This window comes from Lacerta agilis, chromosome 5, assembly GCF_009819535.1.
Source record: "Lacerta agilis isolate rLacAgi1 chromosome 5, rLacAgi1.pri, whole genome shotgun sequence".
Classification (NCBI taxonomy): Eukaryota; Metazoa; Chordata; class Lepidosauria; order Squamata; family Lacertidae; genus Lacerta; species Lacerta agilis.
Genome location: NC_046316.1, coordinates 89,799,412 through 89,816,148, shown reverse-complemented (window position 1 = coordinate 89,816,148; position 16,737 = coordinate 89,799,412). Strand labels below are relative to the sequence as shown.

Genomic DNA, 16,737 nt, shown 5'->3' with positions numbered 1-16,737 from the left:
GTTCCTGAAGGAAGAACTGTGAGGGGAGAGACTCCATCAGGCAAGGCCTCCTTCCACCTGCCTTGCTCCGCCCTCTAGTCTTTGCTTCCCAATTTCATGTACTGTGGCTTGCCGTTGTTTTATTTATTAGTTTAGAAATTGTTTGTTGTAAATGTTGAGTGGATTTCTGTTTAACTTTTATATGTTGATATTATTTTATATTACTCTAATAATTGTTGAATGTTACTTTTTGATGTAGGTTGCTTATTTTAAAGTTTTGTTTTATTATCACATTTTTGTATTGCATTAGATTGTTATAAGATGTACATGTTTTGTTTCTTCTGATTGTAAACCGCCTTGAGTATAGTATGCAAATAATAATAATAATAATAATAATAATAATAATAATAATAATAATAGAAACTGGCTTCGAGCAGAAATATTAGTATTGTAATCACTCTGTGAAAGCAATGTATGATCAGAACTGCCTGCATGCTGTGCTGACCCCAGTGGGTCTCTACATTTGGTTTTATGTCATGGCATTCACCTGGGTCCCAGTGAATTGCATTGTAAACTTCATATAGGGAAATTCCTTTGGTGAAAAATGGCACTCCAATGCGCCATCTAGTGTCATAGTGTTATAATGCATAGAAAGAGCTTTATCTTTACAAATGTAGCTGAGTCCCAGGAAAAAAATATTTCTTCCCTTGATCTGGACAGTGGTACCTCTGGTTACGTACTTAATTCGTTCCGGAGGTCTGTTCTTAACCTGAAACTGTTCTTAACCTGAAGCACCACTTTAGCTAATGGGACCTCCCGCCACCGCTGCGCCACCAGAGCACGATTTCTGTTCTTATCCTGAAGCAAAGTTCTTAACCTGAAGTGTTATTTCTGGGTTAGCGGAGTCTGTAACCTGAAGCATATGTAACCCGAGGTACCATTGTATTTCTGTTGATGCAGCGTAGAACAGCATTAGCATTTTTGTTGCTGCATCACACTGCTGACTCACGTTAAGCTTGTTGTCCACCAAGACCCCAAGTGAAAGAGACAGTGTTGTTGCAGAGAGTTTCAGAAAAGCAAACTGTTTTACACTTTTATTTTTTTCAGCCCCAAAATTGTGAAACAGGAGACATGACCATGTCTTGCCATGATAAAGTGTACATGAGAAAGTTGCTTTGCAAATGTGCTTTGCCAACTGCAAGCAGCAAGTTGCATTCAGCCCAGGGCAAATTCATTTGCTTCACAACTTAACTGTTACCTGGTCAAGAATCTAATATAAATTGCACAAAACCGAGAAAGACACTACAATATGAACTACGAGAATATTATGAAAATATTTAAACTAGAAATTATTTATATCAACAAATAGACTGAAATCATATAAAACATGTATACAAGTATCTACTCGAAGGCATGATCTATGGCTTATTATCCAAACTATCAGCTCTGAAGGTGCAGAGTTTGATGTGCAATATTTATATACTGTAAAGTGATAGTGCAAAGTCTCTCAGGCGTCCTCGTCTGTCCTCCGACAGGTGGCTAGCTTGTTGTCCCCCGTTTCATGGGTACGGTTTCATCAAGGAACGGACTTCATCAAGAGGTATTCAAGATTAACCCTGACTAAACAACTCCAACACTTCAATGGTTCATTTCACTATCAAAGGCTAGTGTTCCTCCACCCATTCACTATTCTAGGCTCTGCCGGAGTTTAAAACCCCACTTATCTCAGTTTTCCTCCATCTCCATTTTACTCAAACTTCTTCCATTGAAGGAAAGGATAGTGGAAGTCAGGGGAATGTCTGTTTTAAACTTCTCCCTTTTCCATTCCTTAACTGTGATAAAAGATGTGAAGCTTTCAAATATTCCATAGTGCCTTCACACAACCTCTTTTCACTCCTGACACTATGTCTTGTCCTCAACATGAAGTTCCGGGTTCAATGTAGTGATTTAGAAGAGATATTTTATTAACAAGCATACATGTACAGTATCCATCAAAGGGATTTTACCTTCTTCAACTGGACAAACTGACAATCTTGCTCTTAGGAGTCTACTCATCTTAAAGATACAATAACATAGCATGGGGGGGTGTTGGAAGGGGGCTGCAGAAGAGGGAGAGGGGAGGAGGTGTGGGAATGTGTGTGTAAGGGAGAATTGAGGAAAGTGGGGGGCAGGGGTGGGGGAAAGGGAGCGAGAGTAGGAATGGGGATGCAAAGGAAGTTGTCAAAAAGGAGGGAGTAGGAGGCCTGGGGATAGGGATGAAGATGAAAGCAGGGGAATGAAATTTAGCAGTGAGGATGTGTGCTGAATCTCTGCAGGAATAATATTCTTTTGAGCAGGGCCGGTGCTAGGGTTTTTGGCGCCCTAGGCGAGATCACCTTCTGGTGCCCCCCTCCCCCCAGCCAATCATATTGTAAACACAGATGTATTATAGGAAGAATGAAAAACACAAAATTTGAAATTGTTAATTTGTTTTTTTAAAAAAAAAATCGTGAAAACAAGTCATAAAACAATTTCTGATTTATTTTCTCAAACGGAACACAGTTTTAGCACAGAAATCAAATCACTTTGAAGAATGTTAAACGTGATGCTGAAATTTAAGTCAAAATGAAGCAATAATTTTGGTGTGCATAGAGTCCCATTCCTCACACATAAATGCATTTTGAACCCAGAGGTCTTAGGTCAGCCAAATTATATACTGGAGGGAATGAGAGAAGCAGCCTGACGACCCAGCATGCAGCTTCTAAAATGAGCTCATTTTATAGCACATCTCTATGTAGTTCTTGGGGGGAGGCACCCTACCACCCAGGGATGGGGGCAGAGTGGGCATCGCCGCTTCCCCCGAGGGGGCAGAGATGGGGGCAGGGTGGGCAGCAGGGATGGGGGCAGGGTGGGTCGGTGGGCTGTGGCTGCTTCCCCTGATGGTGCAGGTGCTGGTTGCTTCCCCCGAGGGGGCAGGAATTGGTGCATGGTGAGCTGCAGGTATTGTTGCAGGGTGGGCAACGTTTCTCCTCTTTCCATCCCCCCACAACCAGCATGTAATCTTCCCTCAAACCAGCTGAGCTGGGGATCTCTGGGCAATGCTTCTACTCCCCCCCCCCCAAAAAGCACACAATCTTTTGATCTCTCCCCTCAAACCAGCTGAGCTGGGGTTCTCTGGGTAACGCTTCCCCCCCCCAAAGCACACGATCTTTCAATTTCTTCCCTCCAGCGGTGGCAGAGGGATTCTTCGCTCCCAGCTGCAGCAGGGGCAGCGGGTTTATCAGCTCCCAGCTGCACTGACAGGGCGCTTCCCCGCTCCGCTCACAGATTCCGCAGGGAGGCATGCAGGCAGCAACACAGCCAGAGAGGGGCGCCCCGTGCCTGCCCCCGATCGTGCCATCAGGCACCCAGGCAGGAGATGCAAAGGGGCTTCCCTGAGCTGGACGCAGCGGCTGAGAGGAAAATGTCATTTGCCACTGGTACTCATCAATGAAGGAGCGTCTCCACCCCCATCATTCAGCCCGGACACTGAGATCTAGCGCTGAGGGCCTTCTGGTGGTTCCCTCACTGCAAGAAGCAAAGCTACAGGGAACCAGGCAGAGGACCTTCTCGGTAGTGGCGGCCGCCCTGTGGAACTCCCTCCCTTCAGATGTCAAAGAGATAGGCAACTACCAGACATTTAGAGGACATCTGAAGGCAGCTCTGTTTAGGGAAGGTTTGATGTGTGATATTTTAATGTATTTGATTTTTGTTGGAAGCCGCCCAGAGTGGCTGGGGAAATCCAGCCAGATGGACGGGGTACAAATAATAAATATTATTATTATTATTAAGCTGATTGACCTTAGTGGTGCAGATCAGAGAGCAGAACATCTAAGTCTGGGAGGTTCTCAGGCCATCTTCAAGCCTCAGCTGGTTGACATGGGTAGAGGTAGCCTTTCCAAGGTCTGCCCTTATGAGTGCCTGGCTGACCTTTCCAGCTATGTGTCAGGGAGCCATCCAGCAATAAATCACATAGAGTATAATAATAACTCTTTAAGGTAAAGGTAAAGGGACCAGTCGTGTCCGACTCTGGGGTTGCGGCGCTCATCTCGCTCTATAGGCCAAGGGAGCCGGCGTTTGTCCGCAGACAGCTTCCAGGTCATGTGGCCAGCATGACAAAGCCACTTCTAGCGAACCAGAGCAGTGCACGGAAATGCCGTTTACCTTTCCGCTGGAGCGGTCCCTATTTATCTACTTGCACTTTGATGTGCTTTCAAACTGTTAGGTGCAGGGCTGGTGCTAGGGTTTTTTGCGCCCTAGGCGAGATCACCTTCTGGAGCCCCCCCCCCATGGTTTAAGGGGGGGAGGAATGGAAGGCAATAGTCCCCCCTCCAGCTAGCCCTCTCTTTCTCTTTCTCATTCTCTTTCTCTCTCTCTCTCTCTCTCTCTCTCTCTCTCTCTCTCTCTCTCTCTCTCTCTCTCCCACCTGCATGTTTTATGTTTTCCGGCTTCCTGTGTGTCCCTGGAATGCTTCCCCGGATGCAGCAGAAGCAGCACCAGAGCACGGAGAGGAGGAAGAGGCAGCTGCAGGTTGCAATCAAATGTTGTTGGAGAGGAGTTGGAGTTGGAGAGGAGTTGGAGTTGGAGAGGAGTTTTAAGTGGGGAGGAAAGGAAAAACACTGAAGGGACAAGGAGCACGCGTGGGGTGTGTGGAGAAGGAGGTGGCTAACGATGCAGGAGCGGGGTTTAAGGGGAGGGAGGAAAGGAAGGCAAAAGTTCTCCCCCCCCCAAGCCAGTTCTCTCTCTCGGAGCACGGAGAGGAGGAGGAGGAGGAGGAGGAGGCAGCTGTCAGTTGCTGAGCAATGGAAGGGGGAAGGATCGTGTCCGCCTGCTAATTCCTTCCTAGCCGCGATCTGAGCAAACACAGCAACCGAAAACACAAGTGGGTGGGCAGTAAGACCCTGAGGCAGAGGCAGGAAAGGAATTCACTGCAGCTGTGTGCTCCCTATCGAGGCGGCGGGGCAGCAGGCAGCAGAGGCTGCAAAACGGAGGTGCAGGGGAAGGCGGCGGGGCTGAGTGGGTAGGGGCGCCACCCCTCGACGGAGGCAGCTCCTCTGCCACCGCTGCCAGGAAAGGCCAATGAGAAAGATGCCCCTGCAGGCTGGCCAGCGCCCCCTCCATTTTGGCGCTCTAGGCAATTGCCTAGTTTGCCTTAATGGACGTGCCGGCCCTGGCTAGGTGGGCAGGAGCTGGGACCGAGCAACGGGAGCTCACCCCGTCGCAGAAGATAACTCTTATTAGAATAATTGGAATATTAGAAGAAGCAAGGCCTGCTGACAGGTGCCAGGCCACAGCAACTCTTTTCAGTAGGTTTTTCCCCCATTAGGCAGTAGTGGTGATGCTGTAACCAATCAGTTACTAAATGTCTTATATCATCAGTTTTTTCTTCATTTTTATTACTGATATCCTTCTCCACTTAAACGCATTGTAAATGATATACATGGAAGTTCCTTTGGCGAAAAATGGGACTCCACTGTGCCATCTGGTGTCATAGTGTTATAATGCATATAAAGAGTTCATCTTTACAAATGTAGCTGAGTCCCAGGAGAAAACTATTACTTCCCTTGATTTGGACACTATACAGTGGTACCTCACAAGACGAATGCCTCGCGCAACGAAAAACTCGCTAGACGAAATGGTTTTACGATTGTTTAGTTGTCTCGCAAGACAAATTTGTCTATGGTTGTGCTTCGCAAGACAAAAATGAAAGCAGAAAATGCTAAGAGATCAGCAGGAGGGGAGGAGCGCATTCTCCAGCGAGTGCGGGGAGAGAAAGAGAGGACGCAGGGACTCTCCTTCACTCCTATCACTATGGCTTATTTCTCGCAAATGTGGAAAAAACCTGCTACTGTACTGTATGGCTTACTTTATGACTACAGTACAGTGGTGTCTCGCAAGATGAAATTTTCGCAATACGAATCGACGCGCGGAACGAATTAATTTCGTCTTGCGAGGCACCACTGTATTTTTGTTGATGCAGCCTAGAACAGCATTAGCATTTTTGTTGCTGCATCACACTGCTGACTCATGTTAAGCTTGTTGTCCACCAAGACCCCAAGTGAAAGAGACAGTGTTGTTGCAGAGAGTTTCAGAAAAGCAAACAGTTTTACACCTTTATTTTTTTTCAACCCCAAGGTTGTGAAACAGGAGACATGACAATGTCTCACCAGCATCTTAACTGTTCTCAGGTCAAGAATCCAAGCAGTTTTCTTGGAACACCCCCAAGAAGAAATGGGAATTTGCTTTCTATCATCATCTTCATCATCATCAACCATCATCATCATCATTGAATTTATATATCGTGCAGTGCCTGAGGTCTCAAGGCGATTCACATAAAAAGATCATTTTTTACATTCTCTGCATTACAGAGGGATGCCCTGGATGAACCTCAGGAGTCTCTTCCTGTTCTGCAGTTTTCTTGATTGTAGGATGACAGGCAGAAGAAAGAAAGAAATTTGTCTGGATAAAAATCCAGTGTAAAAACAGCTTCATGAAGTAGCCAGCTTTTTGCCACACCCTTAGCCTTCTCTCCATGAGAAGCATCAAAGGGATATAGGGAGGTGGGATAGGTTTCAGAGCCCAGGACTGTGTTTAGAAAAGCTCATAAGATACCCTAAACCAGGCACAGGCAAACTCGGCCCTCCATATGTTTTGGGACTACAATTCCCATCATCCCTGACCACTGGTCCTGTTAGCTAGGGATGATGGGAGTTGTAGTCAGTGGTGAAGCTGCATGCTCCGACACCGGGTGCAGGGGCATGGCTGGCTCATGTGCTGGGGTATGGCACACGTCCTGAGGGCATAGCACATCGCCCTGTGAGGCGCGGTGCACATCCCAGGGGCGTGGCATGCCGCCCGCGGGCACATGAGGCACTGCCAGCGGGGTGTTGTGTGCTCGCCGGCTGGGGCATGGTGCCCGACACGGGGAGACACGGTGCTACTCTGGGCGGCGGCCATGATGGTACCCCACTCCCAGATGGTGCCAGGGGCAGTATGCTCCCCCTGCCCCCCGTCCCTCCACAAGTGGTTATAGTCCCAAAACATATGGAGGGCTGAGTTTGCCTATGCCTGCCTAAACACACATAACTCCCCTTCCCCGGAAGACATTTGAACTGTAACTTTGTATGTGTATCCAGAATGGGAAAAGACAGGCCGCCTGTCTGACCCAGAAACTGAATAGCTAGAGGCCAACAACCTACATCTTGAAAGACTGACTCCTGTGACTAAAGGATTAAAAGAGCAGCAGTTACTGCTCTTCTTGAGAAAAGCACTGAGACACCACTCAGTGTGTTTTGGCATGTAGGTTCTAGACTTCCCTGTCTTCCAAGAGCAGGTAATGTTTGGCTTACTAACTAACTAAAACAAAATCGAAAATTCTTTCTAGTAGCACCTTAGAGACCAACTGAGTTTGTTCCTGGTATGAGCTTTCGTGTGCATGCACACTTCTTCAGATACACTGAAACAGAAGTCACCAGAACCTTAAATATAGTGGGGGAGTGGGGAGGGGTATTACTCAGAAGGGTGGTGGGAATTTCTGTTTCAGTGTATCTGAAGAAGTGTGCATGCACACGAAAGCTCATACCAGGAACAAACTCAGTTGGTCTCTAAGGTGCTACTAGAAAGAATTTTCGATTTTGTTTTGACTATGGCAGACCAACACGGCTACCCACCTGTAACTGTAACTAACTAAAATGAGAGTACCTCTAAACATTTCTTTAGAAAATAAGCACTGCTTATTTTGCTCAGTGTTCCTCCATCCCTCCATTATTGTAGGGTCTGCTAGAGTATAAAGCCACAGTCATCTCAGTTTTCCTCCACCTCCATTTTACACAAACTTCTGCCATTGAAGGAAAGGATAGTGGAAGTCAAGCGAACATCTGTTTCAAACTTCTCCCCCTTCCATTCCTTAACTGTGATAAAGGATGCGAGGCCTTCAAATATTCCACAGTGCCTCCACACAACCTATCCTGATACCATGTGTGGTCCTCAACATGAAGTTCCGGGGTCAATGTAGTGATATAGATTATATATTTTACTAGCTGCCCGGCCACGCATTGCTGTGGGTTTTTTTTGCTTTTTTAAATTCTGACCCCGAAAGTATTCTGGAATCTCCTGTTTTCGTTCTTCCCTGTCTCTGTAGAGTAGGGGTCAGCAAGGGGCTGGTCCGGTCCGGTGGTATTTATCACTTGGGACTTTGTGTGTTCATCCAGCGAAGTTGCGGTGGCCATTTTAGGTGAGGGCACTTGGGAAATTTTAAAATGCCTGTGAATGTGCAGTGGCCATTTTAATTGAGGGCACTGGACACTTTATGGAGGCCTACTGCGGGGCTTGCTCTGGATTTTTTTAATGTAAAAGCGCACACACACACCCCCACACACCCTCCTCACAATTAACTGGCCCCATGCTCTACGCCATTAAAAAGAGCATTCTCCCCCACCCCAGTCCCAAAATTACGCACCCCAGCGACAAAATCCCCTCAGAGCCGGTCTTACTCACTGCGACCTCTCAGGCAGCCTTGGGCTTATTTTGCTCCCGCATCCCCCCCCCCTTCCGTAACTGCCCTGCCTCCTGCTCCATCTTTTTTCCACATTTCCACTAAGCAGTTTGTGTCAGAAAGTCCTTGGGTGCTTACAGATGGCAGTTATAAAATGTTGGACGGGGTTTTCTTTTTGGCGCAGGTCTGATGACGTCAACAGGCAATCCACCTTTCTATTGAGAGCCAGTGTGGTGTAGTGGTTAAGAGCGGTAGACTCGTAATCTGGGGAACCGGGTTCGCGTCTCCGCTACTCCACATGCAGCTGCTGGGTGACCTTGGGCTAGTCACACTTCTCTGAAGTCTCTCAGCCCCACTCGCCTCACAGAGTGTTTGTTGTGGGGGAGGAAGGGAAAGGAGAATGTTAGCCGCTTTGAGACTCCTTCGGGTAGTGAAAAGCGGGATATCAAATCCAAACTCTTCTTCTTCTTCTTCTTCTTCTTGGGTGCTGTTGGAGTCTTCATTCCTTTTGCTGGTGAGGTATAATAGGCGCACCATTTTTTGCCTTTATTCTATATTTTAGGCATGACAAGTGTGTGTGTTTTTTTAATTTTTATGATGCCAGATCCTTCCTCCATGGTCATGTTACGCTTTGTCCTAAATTTGATGTGATTTGGTCCAGTGGTTACGGAACAAGGTGGTGTCGGGTGCGCAAGCAATGGGAACATTTTAATATATACAGATAATCAAGCTTACATATACAGTATCCATCAAAGGATACACAAAGTAGCTGACAGTCTTGCTATTAGGAGTCTACTCATCTTAAAGATAAAATAACACATCTCAGTATCTCTGCATTAGGGGGGGGGTGTTGGAAAGGGGCTGCAGAAGAGGGAGAGAGGAGGAGGTCATAGAATCATAGAGTTGGAAGAGACCACAAGGGCCATCCAGTCCAAGCAGGAAACACCATCAAAGCATTCCTGACAGATGGCTGTCAAGCCTCCGCTTAAAGACCTCCAAAGAAGGAGACTCCACCACACTCCTTGGCACAAATTCCACCATCGAACAGCTCTTACTGTCAGGAAGTTCTTCCCAATGTTTAGGTGGAATCTTCTTTCTTGTAGTTGGAATCAATTGCTCCATGTGCACTTCTCTGGAGCAGCTGAAAACAACCTTTCTCCCTCCACTATATGACATCCTTTTATATATTTGAGCATGGCTATCATATCACCCCTTAACCTTCTCTTCTCCAGGCTAAATGTGAGGTGTAGGAATGTGTGTGTAAGGGAGATTTGAGGAAAGTGGGGGGGGGGAGCGAGAGTAAGAATGGAGAAGCAAAGAAAGGCGCTGAAGAGGAGGGAGTAAGGAGGCAAGGGGATAGGGATGAAGATGAAAGCAGGGGCATGAAAGGGCCTGAAGAAAAGGAGGAGATGGGGTGAAGGGGAACATGGATGCAAAGCAGAGCTGCAGAAAATAAGAGAGAAGTGGCTTCAGAAATGGAGCGGCAAAGGTGAAAAGAGACCTCTGTAGTTGCATGGGATGAGATGGGAAGGGAAGGGGAAATGCTAGGGGGTTCATGTGTCAGGAGTGGCAAAGGAGTTGCCGAGTGGAGGAAGCAGGGGTGCAGTCCCTAATATTTTCCTATTTTATTATGTGTTGCAATGGGGAACTGCACAGATTTTATAAGGATGGGGATGTGTTGTAGCCCCTATTATAGCCTCTTGATTGATTTTTTTTACTCCTTCTGGCAGCTGGAAGTTGAATGCCCTCAGCAAGCTGGTCAGGAAGATGAATATTTCGATCTTTGCCAGCTGCATTCCCAAACACATGCGAGCCCCTGAAGAGGAGACAAGAAGAAGGCAGCAAGTGAGCAATAGTTTGCTTTCCTGTGTTCAATGCTTTGTAGCTAAAAACATTCCATATAACACTTTGGCAAACTAGACATAGGATAGGGAAATCATCAAGGCTGCTGTCAACTTCCTCCTTCCCTCCCTCCCTCCCTCCCTCCCTTCCTTCGTTCTTTTTAAAAATCCATTATTAAACATATTTCACAAATTTATACAACAATCTACTATATTATAGTATGTATCCCATCCCCTACTAGAAAAAGGGAAATTTTAAAATACAGAACATTTAAAGACATACAATGACCTAAAATAGACATCCGATTGTTCTAAAAACAAACAAGCCAGATCATACTTATTATATCTTACACAGTATCGTGTTATCATATTACTTCCTGATATAATATAAAAAACAAAAAAGGACCAAGATTAAATAGAAACATTTGTTTTTTAAATATATTAACATTGCAAGACTCATTCAAGATCTGCTTGGAGGTTTTTGCAATCACAGTAATTCTTCATATATTCTTTAAATATAATCCATTCTTGGTTTACTTTTTTGTTGAATATCATCTTACCCTCCCCGTCATGTTTGCCATTTGCAGATATTCTAACAATCAACTTGCTATTCTGATTTTGTAGGTATAGTTTCATTCTTCCAATTAGAATTCTAGCTGCAGATGTAGCATACATAAAGAGTGGTCTTACTTCTTTTTTAATTTCAGTTGACAATATCCCTAATAAGAAGGCTTCTGGTCGTTTTGTGAATGTGATATTTAACATCTTTTTTAGTTCGTTATACATTTCACCCCCCCCCCTTCATGGATCACTGCCTTGTCGTGGCGAAGGGGCTTGAATTACTCAGGCAAGCTATGGACAGGTCAAGATGGACAGGTCATAGCGGAGAGTTTGGACCAAACGTGATCCACCTGGAGAAGGAACTGGCAAGCCGCTCCAGTATCCCTGCCAAGAAAACTCCATGGACAAAGACAACAGGCATATAAAAGATATGACGCTGGAAGATGAGCCCCTCAGGTCGGAAGGCGTCCAACTTGCTACTGGGGAAGAGCGGAGGACAAGTACAAGTAGATCCAGAGCTGATGAAGCGGCTGGGCCAAAGCCGAAAGGACGCTCAGTTGTGGATATGCCTGGAAGCGAAAGGAAAGTCCAATGCTGTAAAGAAAAGTATTGCATAGGAACCTGGAATGTAAGAACCATGAACCTTGGTAAGCTGGATGTGGTAAAAAATGAGATGGCAAGAATAAACATTGACATCCTAGGCATCAGTGAACTAAAATGGACAGGAATGGGTGAATTCAGTTCGGATGACTATCATATCTACTACTGTGGGCAGGAATCCCGTAAAAGAAATGGAGTGGCCCTCATAGTCAACAAAAGAGTGGCGAAAGCTGTACTGGGATGCAACTTCAAAAATGATAGAATGATCTCGATACGAATCCAAGGCAGTCCTTTTAACATCACAGTAATCCAAGTTTATGCACCAACTACCAGTGCTGAAGAAACCGAAATTGATCAATTCTATGAAGACTTACAACACCTTATAGAAATGACACCAAAGAAGGATGTTCTTCTCATTATAGGGGATTGGAATGCTAAAGTAGGAAGTCAAGAGATAAAAGGAACAACTGGCAAGTTTGGCCTTGGAGATCAAAATGAAGCAGGGCAAAGGCTAATAGAGTTCTGTCAAGAGAACAAGCTGGTCATCACAAACACTCTTTTCCAACAACACAAGAGACGACTCTACACATGGACATCACCAGATGGGCAACATCGAAATCAGATTGATTATATTCTCTGCAGCCAAAGATGGAGAAGCTCTATACACTCAGCAAAAACAAGACCTGGAGCTGACTGTGGCTCAGATCATCAGCTCCTTATAGCAAAATTCCAGCTTAAACTGAAGAAAGTAGGAAAAACCACTGGGCCAGTAAGATTCAATCTAAATCAAATTCCTTATGAATACACAGTTGAAGTGAAGAACAGGTTCAAGGATTTAGATTTGGTGGATAGAGTACCTGAAGAACTGTGGATGGAGGCTCGTAACATTATACAGGAGACAGCAACGAAAACCATCCCAATGAAAAAGAAATGCAAGAAAGCAAAGTGGCTGACCAATGAGGCCTTACAAATAGCGGGGGAGAGAAGACAAGCAAAATGCGAAGGAGATCGTGAAAGATACAGGAAATTGAATGCAGATTTCCAAAGAATAGCAAGGAGAGACAAGAGGGCCTTTCTAAACGAGCAATGCAAAGAAATAGAGGAAAATAACAGAATGGGAAAAACCAGAGATTTATTCAAGAAAATTGGAGATATGAAAGGAACATTTCGTACAAAGATTACCACAATTAAGGACAAAAGTGGAAAGGACCTAACAGAAGCAGAAGACATCAAGAAGAGGTGGCAAGAATACACAGAGGAATTATACCAGAAAGATATGGAGGTCTCATACACCCCAGGTAATGTGGTTGCTGACCTTGAGCCAGACATCCTGGAGAGTGAAGTCAAATGGGCCTTAGAAAGCCTTGCTAACAACAAGGCCAGTGGAAGTGATGATATTCCAGCTGAACTATTTAAAATTTTAAAAGAGGATGCTGTTAAGGTGCTGCACTCAATATGCCAGCAAGTTTGGAAAACTCAGCAGTGGCCAGAGGATTGGAGAAGATCAGTCTACATCCCAATCCCAAAGAAGGGCAGTGCCAAAAAATGCTCCAACTACCGCACAATTGCACTCATTTCACACGCTAGCAAGGTTATGCTTAAAATTCTACAAGGCAGGCTTAAGCAGTATGTGGACCGAGAACTCCCAGAAGTGCAAGCTGGATTTCGAAGGGGCAGAGGAACCAGAGACCAAATTGCAAACATGCGCTGGATTATGGAGAAAGCCAGAGAGTTCCAGAAAAACATCTACTTCTGCTTCATTGATTATGCAAAAGCATTTGACTGTGTCGACCACAGCAAACTATGGCAAGTTCTTAAAGAAATGGGAGTGCCGGATCACCTCATTTGCCTCCTGAGAAATCTGTATGTGGGACAAGAAGCTACAGTTAGAACTGGATATGGAACAACTGATTGGTTCAAAATTGGGAAAGGAGTACGACAAGGCTGTATATTGTCTCCCTGCTTATTTAACTTATATGCAGAATACATCATGCGAAAGGCTGGACTGGATGAATCCCCAACCGGAATTAAGATTGCCGGAAAAAATATCAACAACCTCAGATATGCTGATGATACTACCTTGATGGCAGAAAGTGAGGAAGAATTGAAGAACCTTTTAATGAGGGTGAAAGAAGAGAGCGCAAAATATGGTCTGAAGCTCAACATCAAAAAAACTAAGATCATGGCCACTGGTCCCATCACCTCCTGGCAAATAGAAGGGGAAGAAATGGAGGCGGTGAGAGATTTCACTTTCTTGGGTTCCATGATCACTGCAGATGGTGACAGCAGTCACGAAATCAGAAGACGCCTGCTTCTTGGGAGAAAAGCAATGACAAACCTAGACAGCATCTTAAAAGCAAAGACATCACCTTGCCGACAAAGGTCCGTATAGTTAAAGCTATGGTTTTCCCAGTAGTAATGTACGGAAGTGAGAGCTGGACCATAAAGAAGGCTGATCGCCGTAGAATTGATGCTTTTGAATTATGGTGCTGGAGGAGACTCTTGAGAGTCCCGTGGACTGCAAGAAGATCAAACCTATCCATTCTCAAAGAAATCAGCCCTGAGTACTCACTAGAAGGACAGATCCTGAAGTTGAGGCTCCAGTACTTTGGCCACCTCATGAGAAGAGAAGAATCCCTAGAAAAGACCCTGATGTTGGGAAAGATGGAGGGCACAAGGAGAAGGGGACGACAGAGGATGAGATGGTTGGACAGTGTTCTTGAAGCTACTAACATGAGTTTGGCCAAACTGCGAGAGGCAGTGAAGGATAGGCGTGCCTGGCGTACTCTGGTCCATGGGGTCACGAAGAGTCGGACACGACTGAACGACTGAACAACAACAACATTTCACCCCAAAACTTCCTGATTTTTCCACATTCCCACCACATGTGCATATATGACCTTCTCTCCTCCTTGCATCTCCAACAATTTTCCGATCTGCTCTTATACATTTTAGCCAGTCTGGCTGGGGTGAGGTGCCACCGATATAGCATTTTCATAATATTTTCCCTCAGGTTGTAACATGCTGTGAAACTGATGTCTTCCTTCCATAATTTTTCCCATGGGTTCATGTAAATGTTTACATATAGAAAGCTGCTGTCAATTTCCTGCAGCTGACGACAACGACAACCGAAGGCCCCATGATGGGTAACGATCTTCTGTGCCTCAGCATTGGGGTCGTCCACCGGCAGCTGCTGGTATGCTTGAGGAAGGTCGAGTTTCGCAAAAACCTTGCCTTCTCCCAGCAAGTGCAGTAAGTGTTGGATGACTGGGACGGGGTATGCATGCTGTTGGAAGGCCTTGTTTATCATACACTTATAATCAGCACAGATGCATGCTGACCCATCAGCCATGATGGGCCTCACAATAGGAGTCTCACACTTAACTTTGTCTACAGAATCCAGGACCCCCTGTGCAATCAGCTTGTCCAATTGTTCATCCACTTTAGGCTTGAGGGCGAACGGTACTCGTTGAGGCTTGACTCGGATGGGTGTCACTAGCGGGTTGAGATTAAAGGATATGGGCGACCCCACATACTGTCCCAAGGTTCCATCGAACACCTCCGAAAACTAGCCTCTATTTCTGATTGTGGCATCTATTTCTGGTTGTGAAACGCTGTAGATACCTGTAATTCCCAACCCCAGGGACGCAAACCAGTCCAATCCCAGTAAGCTGGGCTGATTCCCATCGACCACAACTAGCCCCAAAAAGTCTCTGAAGGCCCCAAAAAGTCTCTGAAGGTCACTCTGAACCTCCCCACACCTACAACTGGAATGTTATTTCCCTGAAAATCTCTCAAGTGTAGGTGGTGGGAGTCCAGTTGTTTCTTGGATACTTTGGGAATCAACCTTTTTGATGGTACTCCAAGAGACGATGGACAGGGAAGAGCCCGTGTCAACTTCCATGTCACATGGTTTGCCCTGAATAGTCATGGTGACATAGATTTTCCAGTGCTCAGACCCATCAGCCCGGACAACTGTCAGCTCAGCCGAATAGCGGCAGTTGGTGAAGGTGTGGCAGTCCTTGTTAGCATACCTTGCCAATGATTTCTTGTTTCCTGGTGTCGGTAGCATATCTGCTGGCATAGGCGAGCGGCAAACCCTTGCCATATGACCCTTACGAGAACAACGCCGACAGATGGCATCCCTGAAATGGCATTTGGACTGAGGATGGTTGCCACCACAACCCACACAGTCTGATTGGTCCATTGTTCGCGGTTTGACCTTTCCATGTTCCTGCTTGATGTGGCAGATGTCATCCTCTTCGTCTGAGCAGCTCTTGGATTCGCTGATCTCTCCATGGTGGACCGGCTTCTTTGGAATTGTTGGGCTGTTGCCCTTGCGGATCTCTGTTGTTGAATGTTTCGCTGCCTCCACGGCTTGGGCTTCCTCGCTGGCTTGTTTGAGAGTAAGATCAGACTTGGCGAGGAAACAGCACTGTAATTTTTCATCCCTCACACCACACGTGATTCAATCCAGCAGGGCATCAACCAACTCCCGGAATTCACAGTGGTATGCAGCCTTCCTGAGAGAAATTCACAGATTGTCTCATCCCTCAATTTGGATTTGATGATGGAACACGTGATGGGCAGTGATTCTGGAGATTTTGGGCACATAGTGTCCCTTGAGTTTCTCCATCAGCGTGTCCCAAGGTGCAGCCTGCACAGCAAGTGGGGCAACGAGAGCCCGAGCCGTCTTGAAGACTTCTGAGCCACAGACAGTGAGGAAAAGAGCTCTCTCCTGATTGTCTGTCAGATTGGTGAAAGCGTTTGCCTTGAGGTAGCATTCGAATTGTTCAAGATAAGACTCCCAGGACTCCGTTGTTGGAGAATATGAGGGTAGAGGCAGTAGTGAATCCATGGTTTCCGATGCATATAGGATGGTGAGGAATGGATATCTCAGCGATATCTCAGCTCTTGAGTGTTCAGCTCAGTAGTTCAGTTCTGTGTCCTGTTTCATCTGATCCCATCCTTGTTGCCAGTGTTAAGTTGTGGGAAAGATGGACGAAGAACACAGCTCTTTTAGATCAACATCTCTGTATTACAGCAGTTAGAACTGCTCATTGTTCCACTGACAACAGCTTCGCTGGCGGCTTTATATAATATCTCATGAAAAGATAGCTGTAGCCTTGCTGCCTGAAAAGACGTTGGATGACTTTCAAGGGTGATGTGAGACAGGGAACAGCAGTATCCTGGTGCTGGCAGTGCTGCCTCTCTCAGGGACAGGGCAGGGGTGAAAAATGTAGG

The 16,737-nt window shown here is 45.9% G+C and overlaps 1 protein-coding gene across 1 annotated transcript in view; it reads right to left on the bottom strand.

The window, feature by feature from the left end:
* Nucleotides 1-16,737, bottom strand: part of LOC117047551 (cytochrome P450 2J6-like) — a 55,953-nt gene that overhangs the window by 21,421 nt on the left and 17,795 nt on the right. The window contains exon 9 of the mRNA XM_033150827.1: nucleotides 10,141-10,307. Within this exon, the coding sequence (XP_033006718.1) occupies nucleotides 10,141-10,307 (167 nt within the window). The remainder of the gene's footprint in view (nucleotides 1-10,140; nucleotides 10,308-16,737) is intronic.